At 41.3% G+C, this 18,445-nt stretch overlaps 1 protein-coding gene across 4 annotated transcripts in view; it reads left to right on the forward strand.

Moving 5' to 3' along the window:
- The window catches only part of rabgap1 (RAB GTPase activating protein 1), a 55,050-nt gene extending 39,685 nt beyond the window's left edge, over positions 1 to 15,365 (forward strand). For 3 of the 4 annotated variants that reach the window (XM_076089868.1, XM_076089875.1, XM_076089860.1), the window contains 10 exons: positions 246 to 389; positions 1,369 to 1,410; positions 1,796 to 1,924; positions 4,799 to 4,891; positions 6,114 to 6,224; positions 6,457 to 6,561; positions 7,664 to 7,747; positions 10,379 to 10,450; positions 12,503 to 12,703; positions 12,843 to 15,365. In XM_076089868.1, the coding sequence (XP_075945983.1) occupies positions 246 to 389; positions 1,369 to 1,410; positions 1,796 to 1,924; positions 4,799 to 4,891; positions 6,114 to 6,224; positions 6,457 to 6,561; positions 7,664 to 7,747; positions 10,379 to 10,450; positions 12,503 to 12,703; positions 12,843 to 12,965 (1,104 nt within the window). In that variant the 3' untranslated portion in view covers positions 12,966 to 15,365. Of the gene's footprint in view, positions 1 to 245; positions 390 to 831; positions 976 to 1,368; positions 1,411 to 1,795; positions 1,925 to 4,798; positions 4,892 to 6,113; positions 6,225 to 6,456; positions 6,562 to 7,663; positions 7,748 to 10,378; positions 10,451 to 12,502; positions 12,704 to 12,842 lie in introns of those variants that run through there. The other variant, XM_076089882.1, reaches the window with a different exon arrangement.
- The last annotated feature ends 3,080 nt before the right edge of the window (positions 15,366 to 18,445 follow it).

Below are 18,445 nucleotides of genomic sequence, written 5' to 3' on the forward strand. Positions count from 1 at the left end.
CGACCTCACTGTGTTCACTCATAATCAGGCTGAAAAGACGTGTTAGTTTGCGTACAGTTGGTCTAATTTCTGACAAGTGCCACTTTGCTTTTTTTTACTTTTTGTGTTTATTACATCTATTAATTTACCTCTCTCCTTGTTCCTTCCCTCCTCATCATTCCTCCTACCTCTCTGTGCTCCTGTCTCTTTATTCCTTTTCTCCCCCTCTGTCTCTCCTTTGCTTTCTCTCTCTCTCTCTTAAACAGGAATATATCCCAGACCTGTACAACCATTTCCTGAATGTGGGTCTGGAGGCCCATATGTATGCCTCTCAGTGGTTCCTCACCCTCTTCACAGCCAAGTTCCCTCTTTACATGGTCTTCCATATCATTGATCTGCTACTGTGTGAGGTTGGTAATAACCCACAACACGACTTCCCCCGCTGCAATTCAGTAATACAGTAAACAATGACATGGTATTTTAAATACAATACAGCTGTATTCGAAGGAACCCTTTGCTCTGACTCTAAGTGGAGCTCATGTACCGCCTGTTTATTTTGATGTGCTGTCACTGGAAGCTATTTACAGATTTGTTCAAATTCAATCACTGAAAGCCTCCAGGAGTTAAGATAATAATAAAGTTTGGAACAATGAACACTCTTCCAAGAGCTGGCTGTTTGGCCAAAGTCTATAAAAGAAGTTCATCCACTTGAAGGCCTGTGAGAGCATGGGGGGGAAATCATTTCTTGTCTGATGAGAGAAAGTTGTTAAGCTCTACATCTAGTGAAGACCAAGCCCCATTAATCAGCTGAATAATGCAGGGCCCCCATGATTCTGTAATGATGCATCACAGCAGCAGGACCTGGGAGGCTGTTCAAGATCTAGGACATGATGGACAGACCCGATTACAGAAAGGAAAAAAGCTGCTTCAAATCACACACGGCGTCAGACCAAGGGGAAGAGTGACCTTTCAGCATGGTGGTCCAAGCCAAGAAAAGTGGAGTGTCAGCCAAATCCCAAACCTCTGTGGAGAGATGTTAAGATTGTAGTTTTTCAACTTCTGATGAAGTCTGACAGCACTGCTAAAAATAAATCCACCAGGAAGAGTAGCAGGCACTGCAAGTATTAGCAGCAACTGCAACACTCAATGTAGTCGTAGTTTATACATTTCTCTTTCATTTTAACGAAGCTGGAAATGTTCCTTTATCATTATTCTTGAGTATTGTGTGTCCATTGCTGGCAAATCATATGTTAAGATAAGATGGTGTGCACCGTTTGTGCGCATACTCCTTTTTTAAAATAGTTAAACCCATGTTTTATTTGTATTTCTTTGGACTTACAGTTCCTCTAATTCCTTAACACGCCATGAAATATGTGTCTTTATTTTCAGGGCATCAGCGTGATCTTCAATGTGGCCTTGGCATTACTAAAGGTAAGGTAGCCCAAGCACAGAACAACACCACTTGCAACCACATGTCTGAGTAGAAACAGAAAGGCACAGCAGGTACCTTAAGAAGCTCTAACCTTGGAAAGATTTTAAACGTCTGCGCATGTGAGCAGATGCAGACACATGCGAGGTGTCACCACACGGATCCGTCAACAAAATCTTTGGAGGAACTTTTATCTTCTGCTTGTTTCTTAACCTAAGCTAGTTTATCACAAACCTGTTGTTTATCATAAATAGTTCAGAAATGTGTGTCAATCAGTGAGGATTGTGCTTCATGTTGCAAAAAAAAGAAGTAAGTGTCGACCAAACAGGCTCTTCCAGGTTGTGTGTATGGGTTTCTTTACGTGTCCACCATCTTTCTTTTCCTCAGACATCAAAAGACGATCTGATCCAAACGGACTTCGAGGGTGCACTCAAATTCTTCCGTGTGCCGGTTCCGAAGAGGTACCGCTCTGAGGAAAACGCAAAGAAACTGATGGAGCTGGCCTGTAGCATTAAGGTGAGTTTAGAGTAAAACAAAGAATAGAAAACAGTCTCAGTTCAAACCTCTGACACTTCAGGTTCAGCTCTGTCTTAATGCATTCAAAGGGTTGTTAGTAACCTCATTTTAGTTTTGAGTAAATATAGAAATATATGCAACTCAGTTATGTGGTAAAGCTAATGGTCTTTAAGATGTTCAGAAAACCTCAAACGGTGATGAAAACGAAAACTTTAGCAGTGCTACTTATCTACCAGTAGGGGCCACTTTTGAACTGTAAATCAAGTTTAACAGATGCAATGAGCACACACACACACACACACACATCACACCTCTTTCTTCCTGTCTGTGTCTTAAACACACACACACACACACACACACACATACACACCTGTGTCCTGACCTGTTTTGAACAGACTGGCCTAATTCAGAGGGCCTGACTTTGAAAGTAACTTTGGGCAGAGATATAAATTAGCACACATGGGGAAAGTTTTTAGCTATTTGGTTCTCAGTTAGGCCGCTGGACAGCAGAGAGAGAGACACACACACACACACACACACAATCAGCTAATCCAGCAGACAAATATCTAGTGGAGCAAAATCAGAGGCAAATGGACTTGGTGTGCAGTCTTGAAGATGTTTAAGTGCTCATCTTAGAGGCATCACTTCTCAACATAAATCACGAGTTTGGGCTGATGAGGCTTCTCAGATAGAAGCCACTATGAAATATTTGTTTGTCTAATAGTCGCGCTTAGTTCTGCTTTTGTTTTCAGGGATGCATTGGACCCGTTTGAATGAAATGCCTGCATGTCGTTAAAAGTGACCTACGATTTCCTGCTTTAAGAAGTTATTTCCAGCACATTATGTGGCAAAATAAAACAATTCCATGAAGTCATAAGACCTCAGTGAGTACGACAATGGTGGAGCTGGTAAACAGGATTTAAAGTTTGGATTATTATCTTTGAATGGCCTACCGTGGGATATATCCATGCACGCCTTGATGCTAAAAAGCACAAAATGATGGAGACCTCTATTGGTTACATGGAGTTTTTAATATATTTTATTTATGTGCCAGAGGTTAAGGTCAAACATCCTGGTCCTTCTGCCCCATCTTCATCACCCTCATGGTAGAATAAGCACGACACTGTAAAAGCAGAATCTAGTTTATAGTGATCTCATCTCCAGAGGAGGAACCAAAAGTGTAACTAATTGTAAAGTTATGGAATCAGTTAGTTAGTTGCGATATGGATACACCATCGTACAGTAATGGGAGTGCCTGTGTTAGTTCTAGTAGACGGCATTAAGAGGAAAAACTCTATAAAGTACTTTACTTAGTAATTGTAGTCAGAGGTCATACTTATTTGAATAATTTTGAAGCGAATATGCGGCAAACACAGTTGGAAACTACAGTCGGGTCAGAAAATGCATTCAGGAGACGCTCTCGGGGTCAAACTAGTGTCATTAACGTCCTCTCAGCGTGTAGTCGTTACACCTACTGTCTCTTCTTGTCTGCCAACCTTTCGACTTCTAAAGTTAATAAATGCAAATCGCCCTGGGATTCAAACGAAAGTCATGAATGCTCGACTTTCCCATTGTTTCCTGTGTGTTTTAGTTTCCATCTCTTTGTGTCTACGTCATAGCTCATTATGAGCATGCATGCACAGGTATTGTGTTCACAGTTACAGCTCTAGAGATGAAGGGGAAGCATATATTTTTTAACAATACGCTTGTAAGATGAGAAATATTTGATGTCTTTTATAAATGATGGCTGTGCTTGAGAGAGCCGTGGCTGCTCTGTGTTCTTAATTGCTTTTCTAAGTAGTAACTTCTGACGATCCAGCTGTCTGTCAAAAATAATGAGAAATGACACCGACTCCTGCCCCCGGATGACCTCTTGTACTTTTTTCTTCCTTTTGTCTGTCTCCCATGTACACGCATGCAGAGGCACACTTAGAGCGGGACAACATGTTCTGTCCCAGTTCTGCCACCATCATTAGAGTGCTGAAGAGGATTTGGATCCCTTGATATACTGTTGTATAACGCTAAACATGCACATGCACAGGCATGCATGCACAGACCAACGGTGCATTGATGCTGTAACAAGATGCTTTAAAAGCCACAGAATGGACAAGCAAGTCTCTCTAATGCTGAGAATCATGCACATAGTGTTGGTTGTATGGTAGTTTTCTCTTTTTTTTTAAGAAAGCTCAATGGAAGGCAGCAGCTGGGCAGTGAAAGGCCTGTTGATGAGTTGGCCTAAATGCTGTGTGTGTGTGTGTGTGTGTGTGTGTGTGTGTGTGTGCGTGTGTGTGTGAACGGCATCTTTAGGCATGAATGTCACTGCAAGCGTTTGTGTTTGAATCAGACACTGTTTAGCTGGTTTGGGCGATCTGAAGTGTAGCACCGAACCTGAACTCTGGGTACTGAATTTTGTTCTCAGTTCACAAGGCGATAAACAGTGTGCACTTTAGGTTTACCTGCCTCGAGTAACACGTTAGCAGTTCCTTTGACTCTGCTCGTTTTGCAACCATACTGTCCCTGAGGACTGTGTGGACAGTGATACCCCAACATACAGAAACAACAGCAGCGACTTGGGCCTGTAATCTCTTAAGTCTTCATCTTCATCTTATTCAAATGCCGGACTGAACTAAACGGCTTCTCAGTCCAATCGAGATCATCAATCTTGTGTGTTTGTTTACAAAAGATGGTAAAGATTCTTCACTGGCAGCCACCTTTAGTGCACGAGCCAATTACTAACAGGCTAGTTTATTTCTTTCTTGTCATCATGGGTAAAATTGCAATTATGAGTGTAATTCTTTGTGTGTGTGTGTGTGTTTGTTATATAGTTGATGAGTACCAAACATTGTTTGTTTTTCTGCTCTCGCTGCCCAACAGATCAGCCAGAAAAAGCTGAAGAAATTTGAGAAGGAGTACCACACCTTGAGGGAGCAACAGGAACAACAGGAGGCCCCCATCGAGAGATACGAGGTAGACATAAGCACAAGATATTCACCTGTGTACATAATAACATAGCAACAATTTCTCCATGAAATGAACAGAAGCTTAAGTTATTAAGCTATACCGGCAACTCTGATATGGTTTAGGATTCTTTATGTCCCTGTCCTTGCAACAAATGTTGTCTTAATTTGTATTTAGTTAATAAAGTAACTATAATGTAAGTATTCCATTTGATTCACAACATTATCTACTCTTTGGTGTAGATAATGAAATGCATGTTGTCACTACATAGAGTTAAAACCACCACCATATTCTGACTCCAGAGTTTCCATTTAACAGAATATATATATATATATTTTTATACACTGTAGACCTTGACAGTCCTTGTTTAGGAGAGAAAAAGTACATGGCACCAAAAAAGCCATTAACTGTACATGCCAAAAGTCATCTCAAGGGTAGCGGGTCGGTTGTGTCCAGCACCACATCATCAATTACAGTGACTGAACCTCCGCTTTGTTTGCTCTAAAAAACTGCTTCCTTCCAACACACCGTATACCAATATCATTTATTTTTGTATGTCAAACGAGGTATCTTGAGATGTTTGTACTTTTGATCTTTATAAGGATTTCCATACACAACTTGATAAAGTTAACAGCTGTCAGGTTGGATCAGTGAGATTACAATAGTTTCAACATTTTAAGACGTTTAAGCAAATTAAGATTGCAATTCCCTGTTCGTTTACATTTTATTCAGGCGCATATATCCTGCACATCAGAGCGTTAAGAAGGACTTACTTCTTCTATTATGAAAACACGAGACTTATATTCCCAGAATGAAAGTGAGCTGGACTATTTAAATGAAAAGAATGTCCTCAGAAATGAGGATGTGTGCACTATTTTCAATAACAGACTTGCTTGGAAGTCCTTATGCAAGACACACACACACACATATAAACATTACAGACACCTGACTTCATAATTACGCTGTCACCTGATCACGGTTAACTTTTACAGGAACATCATCTCATTCTGTAAAATGAGGCACTGATCCAGGAAGAGATGCTTGCATATTCATTTCAAAACTCTTCATGATTAACTAATTGTCCCTGCTCTGTCGTCTCTTCACTTTCACTTTCCTTCCTCTTTCATGTTTCCGTTCCTATGTTTTCGTGTCTCACTCCTTTTTTCTTGTTTCATCATCTTTACTTTGTCGTCCTCTCTTTCTCCTTTACTCGTCTCTCCCTCGGCTCCAGCGGGAGAACCGTCGTCTGCAAGAGGCTAACATGCGCTTGGAGCAGGAGAATGACGACCTGGCACATGAACTAGTCAGCAGCAAGATAGCCCTGCGCAAAGACCTCGACAACGTAAGCCGTGTGTGTGTGTGTGTGTGTGTGTGTGTGTGAGCTGTCACTTCTGTATGAGGAACGATTGCAGGCACAAGTGTGTTTGTGCAACAAAAACACATAAATGTAGCATAACCTTTATTTACACAACCTCAAAATGACATTAGTGTGTGTAAGGCATCGTGTCACTAAAGTGCAACTTTCAATGACCTCGTCCACATTAGGTTAATTTTGTCCTGTTTGTGTGTGTCAGGCTGAGGAGAAGGCAGACGCCCTGAATAAAGAGTTGCTGCTGACCAAACAGAAGCTGGTGGACTCTGAGGACGAGAAGAGGCGACTGGAAGAAGAATCTGCACAGGTCAGAGACCGCAACGAGACACTTCTCAGCCTGATGTCTATATTGTAGACGTCAGCTGAATATATGTTTTTCTTTAATATCCCGTGTGGCACACAGGCTTACAGACGGTAGGAAAGCGTCAGCACTATTGCGACACAAATTCTCGGGTGAAGAGAATGAGCAGAACTGTTGTGAAATGGCACCGCTTACTTCGCCTGTCCCTGGGCTCAAGATGGAGGCTAGTAGGACGTATGCGATATTAATGTGACAGGTTATGAATGATCAAAGACTATCTTAAAGATAGAGCCAATAGTCTGCAGGTTCTTACTCCAATCGAACATCGCGATGGCTGATTTTACTGATACGGCCTCTTTCTGTGGGTGATGGGACTCTTTGCAAGTTGGCATATCTTTTAGTTTATAATACTGCTCTTTGAAAACAAGGCTGTAATTTATGTTTTTTCGGAGGTAGCAGTACTGACCGTACCATTGCTGCACCCAGAGGTAGTGAAGCTGGATTTATATTGCGTGTTAGTCAAACTATAAGCCAGTAGATTCCCTTTAGACAGACAGCAAATGTGAAGCACAAGTATTTATCTCTGTCTCTCTCTGTATATTCACCTTTCCACATGTGTCTCCGAACCACTTTATCATGGAATCTGTCCACGCCATTCTTCCCTGTCTGCATGTTATTGTATGGCCTCTGTCTATGTAATACGACTGGAGGAAAACAAAAAAACGACATCCCCCAAGGGCTTCCTTTGTCATCCGGGTCAAACCTCCAATGTCAAAGAATGTCCGTTCATCTTCAGTGTCGATTTTCTTGAGTTCAATGGAGAATCCCTCAGAGGTGAAGGCCGGACCTGCTGCCTTCTGTTCCCATGTGTGTTCAGTGCTGCCCTCCCAATGTGTAGTTGTGAATGATTTATGTGCCTGAATAGAGGTTGTGTTGAGGGTGTGACTTCGCCCCTGAGCTTAAAGTCTGCCAATTCCTTTCTCTTGTCTTCTTCACTTGTCATAGCAGCAGCCGCATGGTCTCTGGGGCCTCTGACCCGGCTTCTGTCCTCGGGCCCTCTCTGCCCTACAACGGCCTAACGCTACGTGTGTTTGCTTGTTTCCCACAGCTGAAGGAGATGTGCAGACGAGAGCTTGATAAGTCTGAATCCGAGATAAAGAAGAACGGCTCGATTATTGGAGAATATAAGCAGGTATGTACAGTGAATCTGTGTAGCATGTACGGTACTGTGAGCCTTGTTTAAATCATATTACTGAAGTGTGTCTTTTCTCACAAGTACATTTCAGAGAAGTGAAACTGTAAACCGTGGCGGACCCTTCCTCGTTTCCTTGTTTTTGAACACTTTATTTGTGATGTTCTGTTTTTGATCCAACATCACAACCGCTTCTACAATCCACTTAACCTTCCCTCTCCCACCAGCCCGAGCCTATACAATTATACAAATCTATATAAGTATATCCTAATAAGTATACAGACACAAGTAACACGTGTATGCCGAGAAGATGATGGAAAGTAAATGCATTTAAATAAATGTTTGCATCTCTTTTCCTCTCATCTTCCCTTACTTGTCTTGTCTTTACAGAACTAAGCTCTGATCGAGCCATTACCGTGGCAGGACTATCCATAAATATTCCAAAATAATATAAGGGCAATCTGTTTCCAGTCATTCATCTAGAAACATCTAATTTTACGAAATGGCCTTAAGCTGAACCCAGAGCCTTTGATGGCTGAGCCTGTGAGCATATTTTTGACTTCCTGTTTCTCCAAATTCCTCTCACGGTGATTTTCATCCTCTCAGATCTCAACCTGTCACTTAATGCTTAAATATGAACCTACCGAGATCAAGTCCTATTACGATCATTATGCAACGATCCAGCTCCCTGCGGAGGCAGACGGAAATAGCAAGAGGACAAATTTAGAAACGGATCTTAACTTCACCTGAGACTAAAAATATTGGCAGCAGATTGGAATTGACAGCAGATCTGAGAAGTGATGGGTTGTGTGCGTTTCTGCGGGTGAAAGCAGCCTTCAGGTTGCTAGCATGCAGCTGAGCAGAGCGAACTGTGAAAATGGAGCTTTGTTATTTTCGTGACGGGGAATAAAGAGGGTGATGGATGGCGAGAGGGAGAAAATGAACACAAGTCTGTGGCAGAGAGAGAGCAGAGGGAGGACAGCAGCATTCGATCCTCTGGGATTGGCATGTTGAGGAATGCCCCAAAATAGCCTGCATTGTTCTCCAACCCAGATAACTCAAATTATACTTCAAATCGCATTTTCATATTTCAGTGGCTGTGAACGCCATGTTTCTTTTTTTTTGTAGGATTAGAGCCAAAAAAAAGGCTTCGTTTGCTAATAGCCCCTCCAGCCCACGAGGACAGAGAACCATCCGTGAATGGTAAAGCTAGAAACAGTGGAGTGGCGTATTGCAGGAGCGGAGCCTGAGATACACTCAGGCCTCCCGGGTACTTGCGAGGGACAGCGACATGTGCCACTGCTTGTGTTTCTGAGGACCGGTTAGCGTTCAATTTATTTCTCACACTTTTCTCACTAGAATATTCGGAAATGTTTTTGATTGAGCATTGCATTCCAATTGTTTGATTCTAGTTCAAAGCAGTATATGTTATTAGAATGATAAAGCAATTAAAAGTAGCACGTGCTTACAATATGCCCGTTGTAAGCATACAAACTGCACGCATGCATTATTGACAAAGAAAACAAAAATTGGGGGGGAAAAGGGAATTGTTTGTGGGGAAAAAATTTTAATTGGAAAAACATGGAAACAAAAAAATGCCCCTTAGGTCTTGAGCATGAACTATGAGAAATAAACACATCTAGTATGTGACATTTAACTGTCAAAAAACAGTATCAAGAATCCTAAATTTGAATAAGCAAAATAATCCATTACTAGCTTCCTGACTGTAGACTGACATTTACCCCATCTTATGCAGAAGTTCTACAAATTCTAGAAAACATTGAGAGATGAAAATACCCACTTAACATGTTGGGGAGGAAAGTGATTGAAGGCTGCTAGCAGAGGGATAAGTAATCAGTCGTGATGAAGGGAAGGTAGAGAGATGGGTTCAGTAACGGCAGTTGAAAGTAAATGAAGGAGAGGATGACAGGAGGGAAAGATAAAAGACGTGTAGGAGGAGAGAGATGGATATCTGCTTGGCTAAAGATACACAGATAGACGTATAGATTGATCTCTAAAGGAAGGAGGATAAAGACGTGCGGTACATGCCACAGGGAATCTGAGAGACATGGGGAGAGCAGGAGCAGATAGAGACACAGATAGTCTGTCTACAGAGAGGTGGGATGACCCGATGTTCCCGTTAGAATGAGTCATGTCCCATCGATTTCTCTGTTCGTCTGCAAGCCAGAGCACAAGTGCGCGTGTGTGTGCGTGTGTGTGTGTGTGTGTGTGTGTGTGTGTTTGTGTGTGTGTGTGTGTGTGTGTGTGTGTGTGTTTGCATGTCTGTCAGCGTGTTTGTAGCTTTAGGTTATAGGTATAAAAGGAGGAGAAAAAGAGATTGGGTGTATGTAAGCATGCACATGTGTGTACATCCGGTGAGCCCTGCTGTAAAAGCAGTACCTCATGACATCACTGATAGACTAAAGAGGAAGAGGATGAAGTCTCTGCCACAGAGACTGATTTACCAATCAACACAAACAAGGTTGTGTTCAGGAGAGAAGAAATATAATCAGAAAAACTGTCATCTTTCTCGGTGGAACAATACTGGTGAAATTAAGGTGAATTGTTGATGAAAACACCGTAACTGTAACACGCTTTCTGAACAACTGTCTCCGTCTGTGGTTCATGTAGATCTGCTCCCAGCTGAGTGAACGACTGGAGAAACAACAGACAGCCAACCGAGGAGAACTGGTGAAAATCCGGGTGAATTTTACACACAAACGTACACACCTCGGAACACTGCTGTGTGCACTCGCACACGTAAATGAGGAGTTAGGCCAATGAGGCAGGGCCAGGCATCTCACTTCCAGCACACGCACACTTGGCTGAGAAGCTGTTTGTTTAGACTGTAGTTGGGCGAAAGGCCATTCTGGCAGAGAGCTCTGTCAGGGCGGCCCAAGGACTCACTAAAGGACACACAAAAGCTTTACTGCACCACGGATAAGTTCTGTAGAGGACGGAGCCGGGCTCCTCTTTGTGCGCAATGTCTGCAAGTCCATCATCTTATTGGTTCTTATCCTTTTTATTATTCAATAACAGTGGTGCAGCAAATGCAATATAACTGTCGGCAATCACAATTATAATTGAGGTAGGGGAACAGTGAATACTATATAATTGTAATTTACAACAGTGTTAATTAGAAATGTTTGTGTAATGTACTGACATACTCATTCTATTTAAAGTGATGACAGGAACACTTTCGGCTTCGGCGCTGTGCAGCTTCATTAACGCTCTCATCCACTTCTGCAGTGATGAGCATAGAGACGTGTACGATCACTATTGAAATGAAATGTGGGAGTGGGATGAAATAACAATTGTGAGGGAATATCTCAACCGTCATAGTCCACTGTTGTTTAGCGTCCCACTCCCACAGCGATAGGTACTTAGATGAGGTAACACTAGAAGATCAAAGAGTTACAGTGAATCTTTAGGTCAGTTTGTCTCCGTTCGCAGTGATTTTCTGTAGCTGCTTGCAGAGATGCTCTGTGACAAATAATAGGTCATTACGTACCAGGGCACCCAAAAAGAAGTCTTTGCAGGAAGGGCAGGGTGGAGTGCAGCCCTGACGGAGGAGGGAAAGCATGGTTGGTGTGTTTGGTCGTCTACACTAATGAGCTGCCATGCTTCAGCTACTAAGCAGAACGTTGTCTTTTCTCCAGTTATACAAATATCTCCACTGCAGAAAGATAGATGACATGGCTACAGATCATTACATTTTGAGATCATGTCATAGAATAGTCTGCTATAAAAAAAGATGGTGAAAGATAGGATTGTGCGCCATAAAATATATACTACCAATAAATGGCATAAAAAATGTAATATACCGTATTTTCCGCACTATAAAGCGCACCGGATTATAAGGCGCACCTTCAATGAATGGCCTATTTTAGAACTGTTTTTATATATAGGGCGCACCGGATTATAAGGCGCATAGAATAGAATAGCGTCGTAAGCGTGTCTCTTGAAAGGTGCCATTTTGGGGTCTTTATACACACAAGTGGTGTTGGACTAGGAGTAAGCACAGTACCGGTGTTTACCGCGGTGCGGCTTTGTAGTTTACCAGTCGTACTGAAACATTTTGACAGAGCGCCGTGTACAACCAGTATGGATAAACCAATTAACCAATTGATCCATATATAAGGCGCTCCGGATTACAAGGCGCACTGTCGTTTTTTGAGAAAATTAAAGGCTTTTAAGTGCGCCTTATAGTGCGGAAAATACGGTACTTTGCCAAAATGATTTGTATAATAGTTTGTCATTGAAAATATACAGTATGTCACAAAAAGTGATATAATATGCCATACAAAAATGATAGTGTATTATATTTAAAAAGTCATAGTATAGTATGTCGAAAAATTCATAAAAGTAAATAAATTCATAGTAAGGTATGTCAAACTTTCATTAAAAGGTCATAGTATTTCATTTATAAAATTTTTATTTAAAAGCAATAGGTGGAGTATGTTGCAAAATGTTATTAAAATGTCACAATACAGCATAAAAAAGTCCCAAAGATATCAGTGTAGTATGCCTAAAACAAATCATAACATTTTATGTAGATAAATTGTGTAGCATGTCAAAATAATCATTGTAAAAGTATTGTATATTGGGAAAAATCATTAAAAAGTAATTGTATTGTACCACATAAAAAGCTACAGTATGGTATATTGGGTATAGAAGCCAGTGTTGCCTTGTTTTTCTCTAACCTTCTCTCTCTCTCTCTCTCTCTCTCTCTCTCTCTCTCTCATCCATTTCTAGTCCAAAGTGGAAGGTTGTGAGAAGTGCAGCAGCCTTTTCAACAAAGAAGGCCGCGTGCGGGCCGCTGTGACCTCAGCGTCAGCCGGGGGGACGGAGGAGACCGATGAGGAGAAGGAGGATCTGAAGAGCCAGCTGAGAGAGATGGAGCTGGAACTCGCTCAGACCAAACTGCAGCTTGTGGAGGCTGAGTGCAAAATCCAGGTACACTAACACAGTTCAATCAAACTGCACTCCTGAAAAACACGAAAAAAATCGGTTCAATTTTGTTATTTATTGGCAGACCTGTGTCGACCCTGTTCTGTGATTGCCCTAGTGATAGTTGTCTTTTCTATTCAACCAGGATCTAGAGCACCACCTGGGTCTGGCCATCAACGAAGTGCAGGCTGCCAAGAAGACCTGGTTCAACCGAACGCTCAGCTCTATCAAGACCGTGACTGGGACCCAGGGCAAGGAGACCACCTAACCTGATAAGCCCATCGTCCGGTTTCACCCGGACTACGTCCTCTTATCGAGAATGTCCTTCCGTCTCCCTGTTCCCGCCGCTCCTGATCTAATCCATTTATTCTCCTCTCCACCCCTAATGACTACGTCACAAATGTGCTGATGCGAAGGGGTTAAAAATCATAAGATGAAGTACAACGCTACCACTTTCCCCCAGAGACACAATGTGCTTCCACCGGTCACAGAAAGAAAAGTGTAAAAAAAAAAAAAAAAAAAAGGCCGTGCTCCGTTTATTTCTCTTTGAACTACTGATAGTAATGACCCGCAGAAGCAAGGTAGGACATCTGAACTGTTACTGTCCTGACGGGATAGAGGATCGAACACTCCGTCCTCCCTTGCTGCTCTGCGTGCCTCCCTCTCCACTACTGGCACAAACCAGCCAGTCTCTGTAAAACCCTTGTTTTAGGTACGAGAGCTAAGACACCTTTTCAAAAACTGAGCTTTTCTAATTTACGTTGAACAATACCTTTTCCTTTTTTCTATGTATGTACATGGATGTGCTTATGTAATGAGCGTGTGTGTGTGTGTGTGTGTGTAAGCACGCATGTTTGTTTTTTTGATTTGTGTTGACTGTTCATGTGTGTGAGACTGTAAAAAAAGCACTAAGGTTATGAGTGTGTGTGTGTGTGTGTGTGTGTGTGTGTGTGTACATGCATGTAAGTCCTTTAATGTTCAAAAGTGTATATGAACGATGCTACAGAAGAGTTTGCTGACAAAGCCTTGATCTGAAGGTTGATACAGATGATACCAGTGGATATGAATCTATCATTTACAGTAAGGACAGAAACATTAAAAGCTGTTAAAGCAGCATCATCTTCCTCACATATGTCAGACATAAAACATGGTTGAGGTTTGGATGTCCCAGCACAAAGAAACAAAAAAAAAAAAAAGCTCCAAACCATGCAAACCTTTATTATTATGTATTTTACATTATGTATTATACATGTATGTATGCAAGGTCACTGTTGAACCCCAGAGTGGTGCAACGCTGGTTACAAACCCTAAACGGTGTAGAGTCAAAATGGAAAGGACAAACGCACATACACAGAACGTTTTAATTCCTGCTGCACTTGAACACACCTTTAAATATTATAAAGGGCAAGATGTCGGCTTTGAAAGGCGGTTTGGTTATCTTTATACAGAATAGAGAGGAAATGCAATGCAGTCAGCAAACGAAACATGCTTAATCCGTAAGAGAGGTTTTCAACAACTAACAGGAAGGCCACATGGACAGAGGATTGGATTGGCTTGGCTTGACTTTAGTGGATGCTGTTGACAGCTAGGGACAAGAAGATGAGGCAGCAGTAGGCATGTGATTGCCAAAACCGTGTAATTGGAATATGCTGCATGATGCAGCAAATGATGAATTGGCACAATAAGATTGTATCCAGTGTTGAGTCAAAGGTAGAGTCTGATGTAATGGTAAGGAGTGTTTTTTGGCTTATGATGTCCCGGTGCATCTTTTCCTGGCCGCATGACAAACGGCTCATCTCGAGATAGATGCAGTTACATGACAGAAACGTGTGTTTGTTCCGGGTGCCTGCACTCGTCTCCAGTGGCGGCACCGTTGGGATGAGGTGGAGCAGGAGAACCGCAGCACAAGCGTTTCGCAGCTTCCAAAAAAATCGACAGGAATAGATCGACTTTATCGAACCAGCATGGAGCCAACATCCTTGTAAAACATTTCCAACGCCTTGATGAATTCATGTCTCAAGTTAATCAATGCGTTCAGGACAAAGGGGGGGTTGAAAGAGTGCTCTTGTGTGTGTGTTTGTGTCTTCATATTTAGCTCACTATAAAGGGGGCTCAACAATATTTTAATTTCTGTTCATATTTCACGGATCAGATTAGAGACTGAAGAAAGAAAAAAACAGCTTTTTTTTTTTTTTTTTCTTCTTTTGCCAGCCTGAAATGAACAGTTACTGTAAATTGCATCAAACTTGAAGGAGGAATCGGATTGGCTGAAATCTACTGGTGATGTCAGAGAAAAGGTCCGGATGAAGAAATAAAGGGCCATCCCTCTAAAGGCACTGGGTTGTATATAACAAACGTTTAAAAAAAAGAAATGAATATTGAGTTTTTGTTTATGATTTTCTACTGTGTAACTATAACTAATGTTTGCCGTTTGCCTCCTTGTACCTACAAACCTGCTGTCGTGCTATTAATCCACAACAATGTTTTACGTTTTTAATGTTTATATTGCTCAAAGCTTCTCAGTCAGACTGCTGTTTGGTTAACTAAATGCCAAAACGTAGCTTTATCATACACCAACAAAAAACATTATCAACGTGTGGAAATTGTTATAGTGTAGGGTGCATTGTGTATACTTCATGAATTTCAATATAAAGATATCAACACAAAATATGTCTGCCTCTGACTTTTTCTGCATCTTTAATACAAAATCTAACAGCAACGGGTAAACACACAGTTGTTACAGTATATGATGAAACCGAGATGGAAAAGAGCTCAAATCAGCCACTGGTCAAAGTTAGTCTTCAAATAATGTCATAGTATAGCATGTTGAATAAAGTCACAGTATAGCATGTTGAATAAAGTCACAGTATAGCATGTTGACTAAAGTCACAGTATAGCATGTTGAATAAAGTCACAGTATAGCATGTTGAATAATGTCACAGTATAGCATGTTGAATAAAGTCACAGTATAGCATGTTGAATAAAGTCACAGTATAGCATGTTGAATAAAGTCACAGTATAGCATGTTGAATAAAGTCACAGTATAGCATGTTGAATAAAGTCACAGTATAGCATGTTGAATAATGTCACAGTATAGCATGTTGAATAAAGTCACAGTATAGCATGTTGAATAAAGTCACAGTATAGCATGTTGAATAATGTCACAGTATAGCATGTTGAATAAAGTCACAGTATAGCATGTTGACTAAAGTCACAGTATAGCATGTTGAATAAAGTCACAGTATAGCATGTTGAATAAAGTATGACGAAAATGGTAAAAAAAAAGTCATAGTTAAGTATTTTGACAAACAAAATGATTCATTTTGAAAGTGCGATTGTGACCTAAACTGAATACACCACCTGGTGTGCTGTGACATTTAAAGTGCGTCAGTCTGTTTGGTTTGTATAGATCTGATCTCAGCTGAAAGAATCAGCCCGGAGAAATCCATCGTTTGGATATTGAATTAAGCTCAGAGTTATGCGATATACTGTACAAATTAAAAGCAAAGACCTTGCTCTAAATTGAGTGCATACAGTAGAGTAGGATTAAGTCTAAATATATCATTTTAATCTCAGCATTTAAGCACACACACAATAAACACGCTTTCTCAATTTTCTATCTTTCGGTGCTATAACATCTTTTTGCATGAGCTGAATTAACATATTGTGATGCCTAACTTAAAAATGGGACTATTTTCATCCTCACCGTCTGTACTATTTCCTGACCCTGTTCTATCTCTCTTCTTCCCTCTCACAACATATGGCTGCATTGTTATGGGTGTCAGGGATGAGCTATTTCCTGCCATGGCCTCAGTGTATTAAATACAGTTTGCACTGATTGTGCAGGAGGTCTTACGTATATCATCTGTAGTGTTTATAACGGGCCCATGAAATGATCACCTTCAGTTATGACGGCCGTTGGGATCTTGGCTCTGTGTCTGCCACCGCGTCTGCAGATTGCTAAGCAGCAGGCGGCACGAGTTGGAAACCCAGTACCTGAAGATAACAAGCGTCAGCATTATGCAATCAGCTCGACACCCCCCCCCCCCCCCCCCCCCCTTCTCTTTCAGTCCTGCCTTACAGAGCTATAAATACAACCAGCAAGGCAGCAACAGAGTAAAATGCAAAGGTGGAATGCTGACGGGATAGGCGTCTTTGGTTGCTGTTCGGGTCAAACGTTGATGAATTGCAGGTCAGGGATGAAACTCAATGTATATGTGTGTGTGTGTGTGTGTGTGTGCACGCGTGTGTTATGGGCAGTGGGGGGCTATTTGGACCGTAGAGCCTCCCAACAACCTGCTGAACTCTCTGTCACTTAATCTCCTGACTACCGACACACACGCTGAACTCGTGTCGCTTTAGCTACCGGCAACTTTGACAAGTTTAAACTCAGATATGTCAAAAGTAACTAAGAATATAATGTAGGTTCACTTTTGAGGTACATCCTAAAAGGATCAGTTCACAATTTTGTCTTCAAACATTATTCACACACCCATGTGTACATTGGTCGCTGTACTTTCCCCCAGTTTCCATACAAAACAGATCCCCGGTGCAATTACAATGTTGGAGACGGTGGACAAAATCCACCGTTTTTGGCTCTTGTAAAAATGACTTCAACAAATCATGTGGGTATATCTTCCAAGATGAAAGTCTTTTTGGTACAAAAATTCTCTCTTTGCATTTCCCAGACAGTTTTCCCTTGCAGAGTTGTGGTGAAGGGATGAACCAGTTTGCATCCAAAAAGCAGCGACCGGCTCTTCTGCCATGAGCGCGTGGTCTTTCCTCCTCCTCCTCCTCCTCCTCCTCCTGCTCTGTGCGCAGTCAGGAGGACGCCGCTCTCTGCAGGAGTTAATACACCCACCTTCACATTCTTGTAAATGGATCCTGATTTATAAACAGTTTTGCAAAATAAATAGATAAATACAAAGTTTTAGATCATTTAGATTTTCAAAAGTTGACTCTATAACAGGGCTACATCACAGTAGAGATTGTTTTGATACATAAATGCTGTTTACGCATCATGTACATCATTTCCATTGAAGAAATGATGATGAAGAAAACACTTTAAATGTTTGCTCCACCACAGAATACAGCATGTTTTCTCTTTTGCTCACACAGACACACTAACCTTTCCTCTTTTTTAACACACAGTGTGTTGACATTTGGTTGCTTGAAGCGGCCCTTGAAGGGGAAATCCTGAGCGTTGAATCGCGTTAGTCTCGTCGCTGTAATCTCATTTGTTCAGGAGAGGAGTGTGAACAAAGCAGAGCCTCCACCTGTTCAGAAAAGATATCATGTCTGGATATAAAAAAAAATTCACACTTCTCAGCTGTGTCCAAATCCTTTCCCTCTGAATGGAGAATAAGCCTGAGGGTTTTCTTTGGGAAAGAAACATTCTTTTCTTCATCTTTGGCATCTGATTACCATATAGCTTCATCATGGTATTACATGTATTATTGCTGTGGTCACACTATTCTTGTTATGGAATGTTTACAACTGTTTAAATTGTGACAGCTGTATTTAATCAAAACAACGCTCCCCGATTTGAACGTCTTCCAGGCTCTTTCCTCACCAGATGAGAGGAAATTTAAAACAATCTATTTACTCGTTTTTGTCAAAACAGCTTCAATAACAAAATGAAATGTTTGATGAATAAATCGGCGTAATATAATCTCTGCTTTCATGTTCCATCTTCAATCCTAAAAGTTTCTGAATAAATCAAATATTCCAGTCGAAACACACCTGCCG

This window comes from Anarhichas minor, unplaced genomic scaffold, assembly GCF_050575085.1.
Source record: "Anarhichas minor isolate MPS153535 unplaced genomic scaffold, ASM5057508v1 ptg000002l, whole genome shotgun sequence".
In the NCBI taxonomy this organism is placed as follows: Eukaryota; Metazoa; Chordata; class Actinopteri; order Perciformes; family Anarhichadidae; genus Anarhichas; species Anarhichas minor.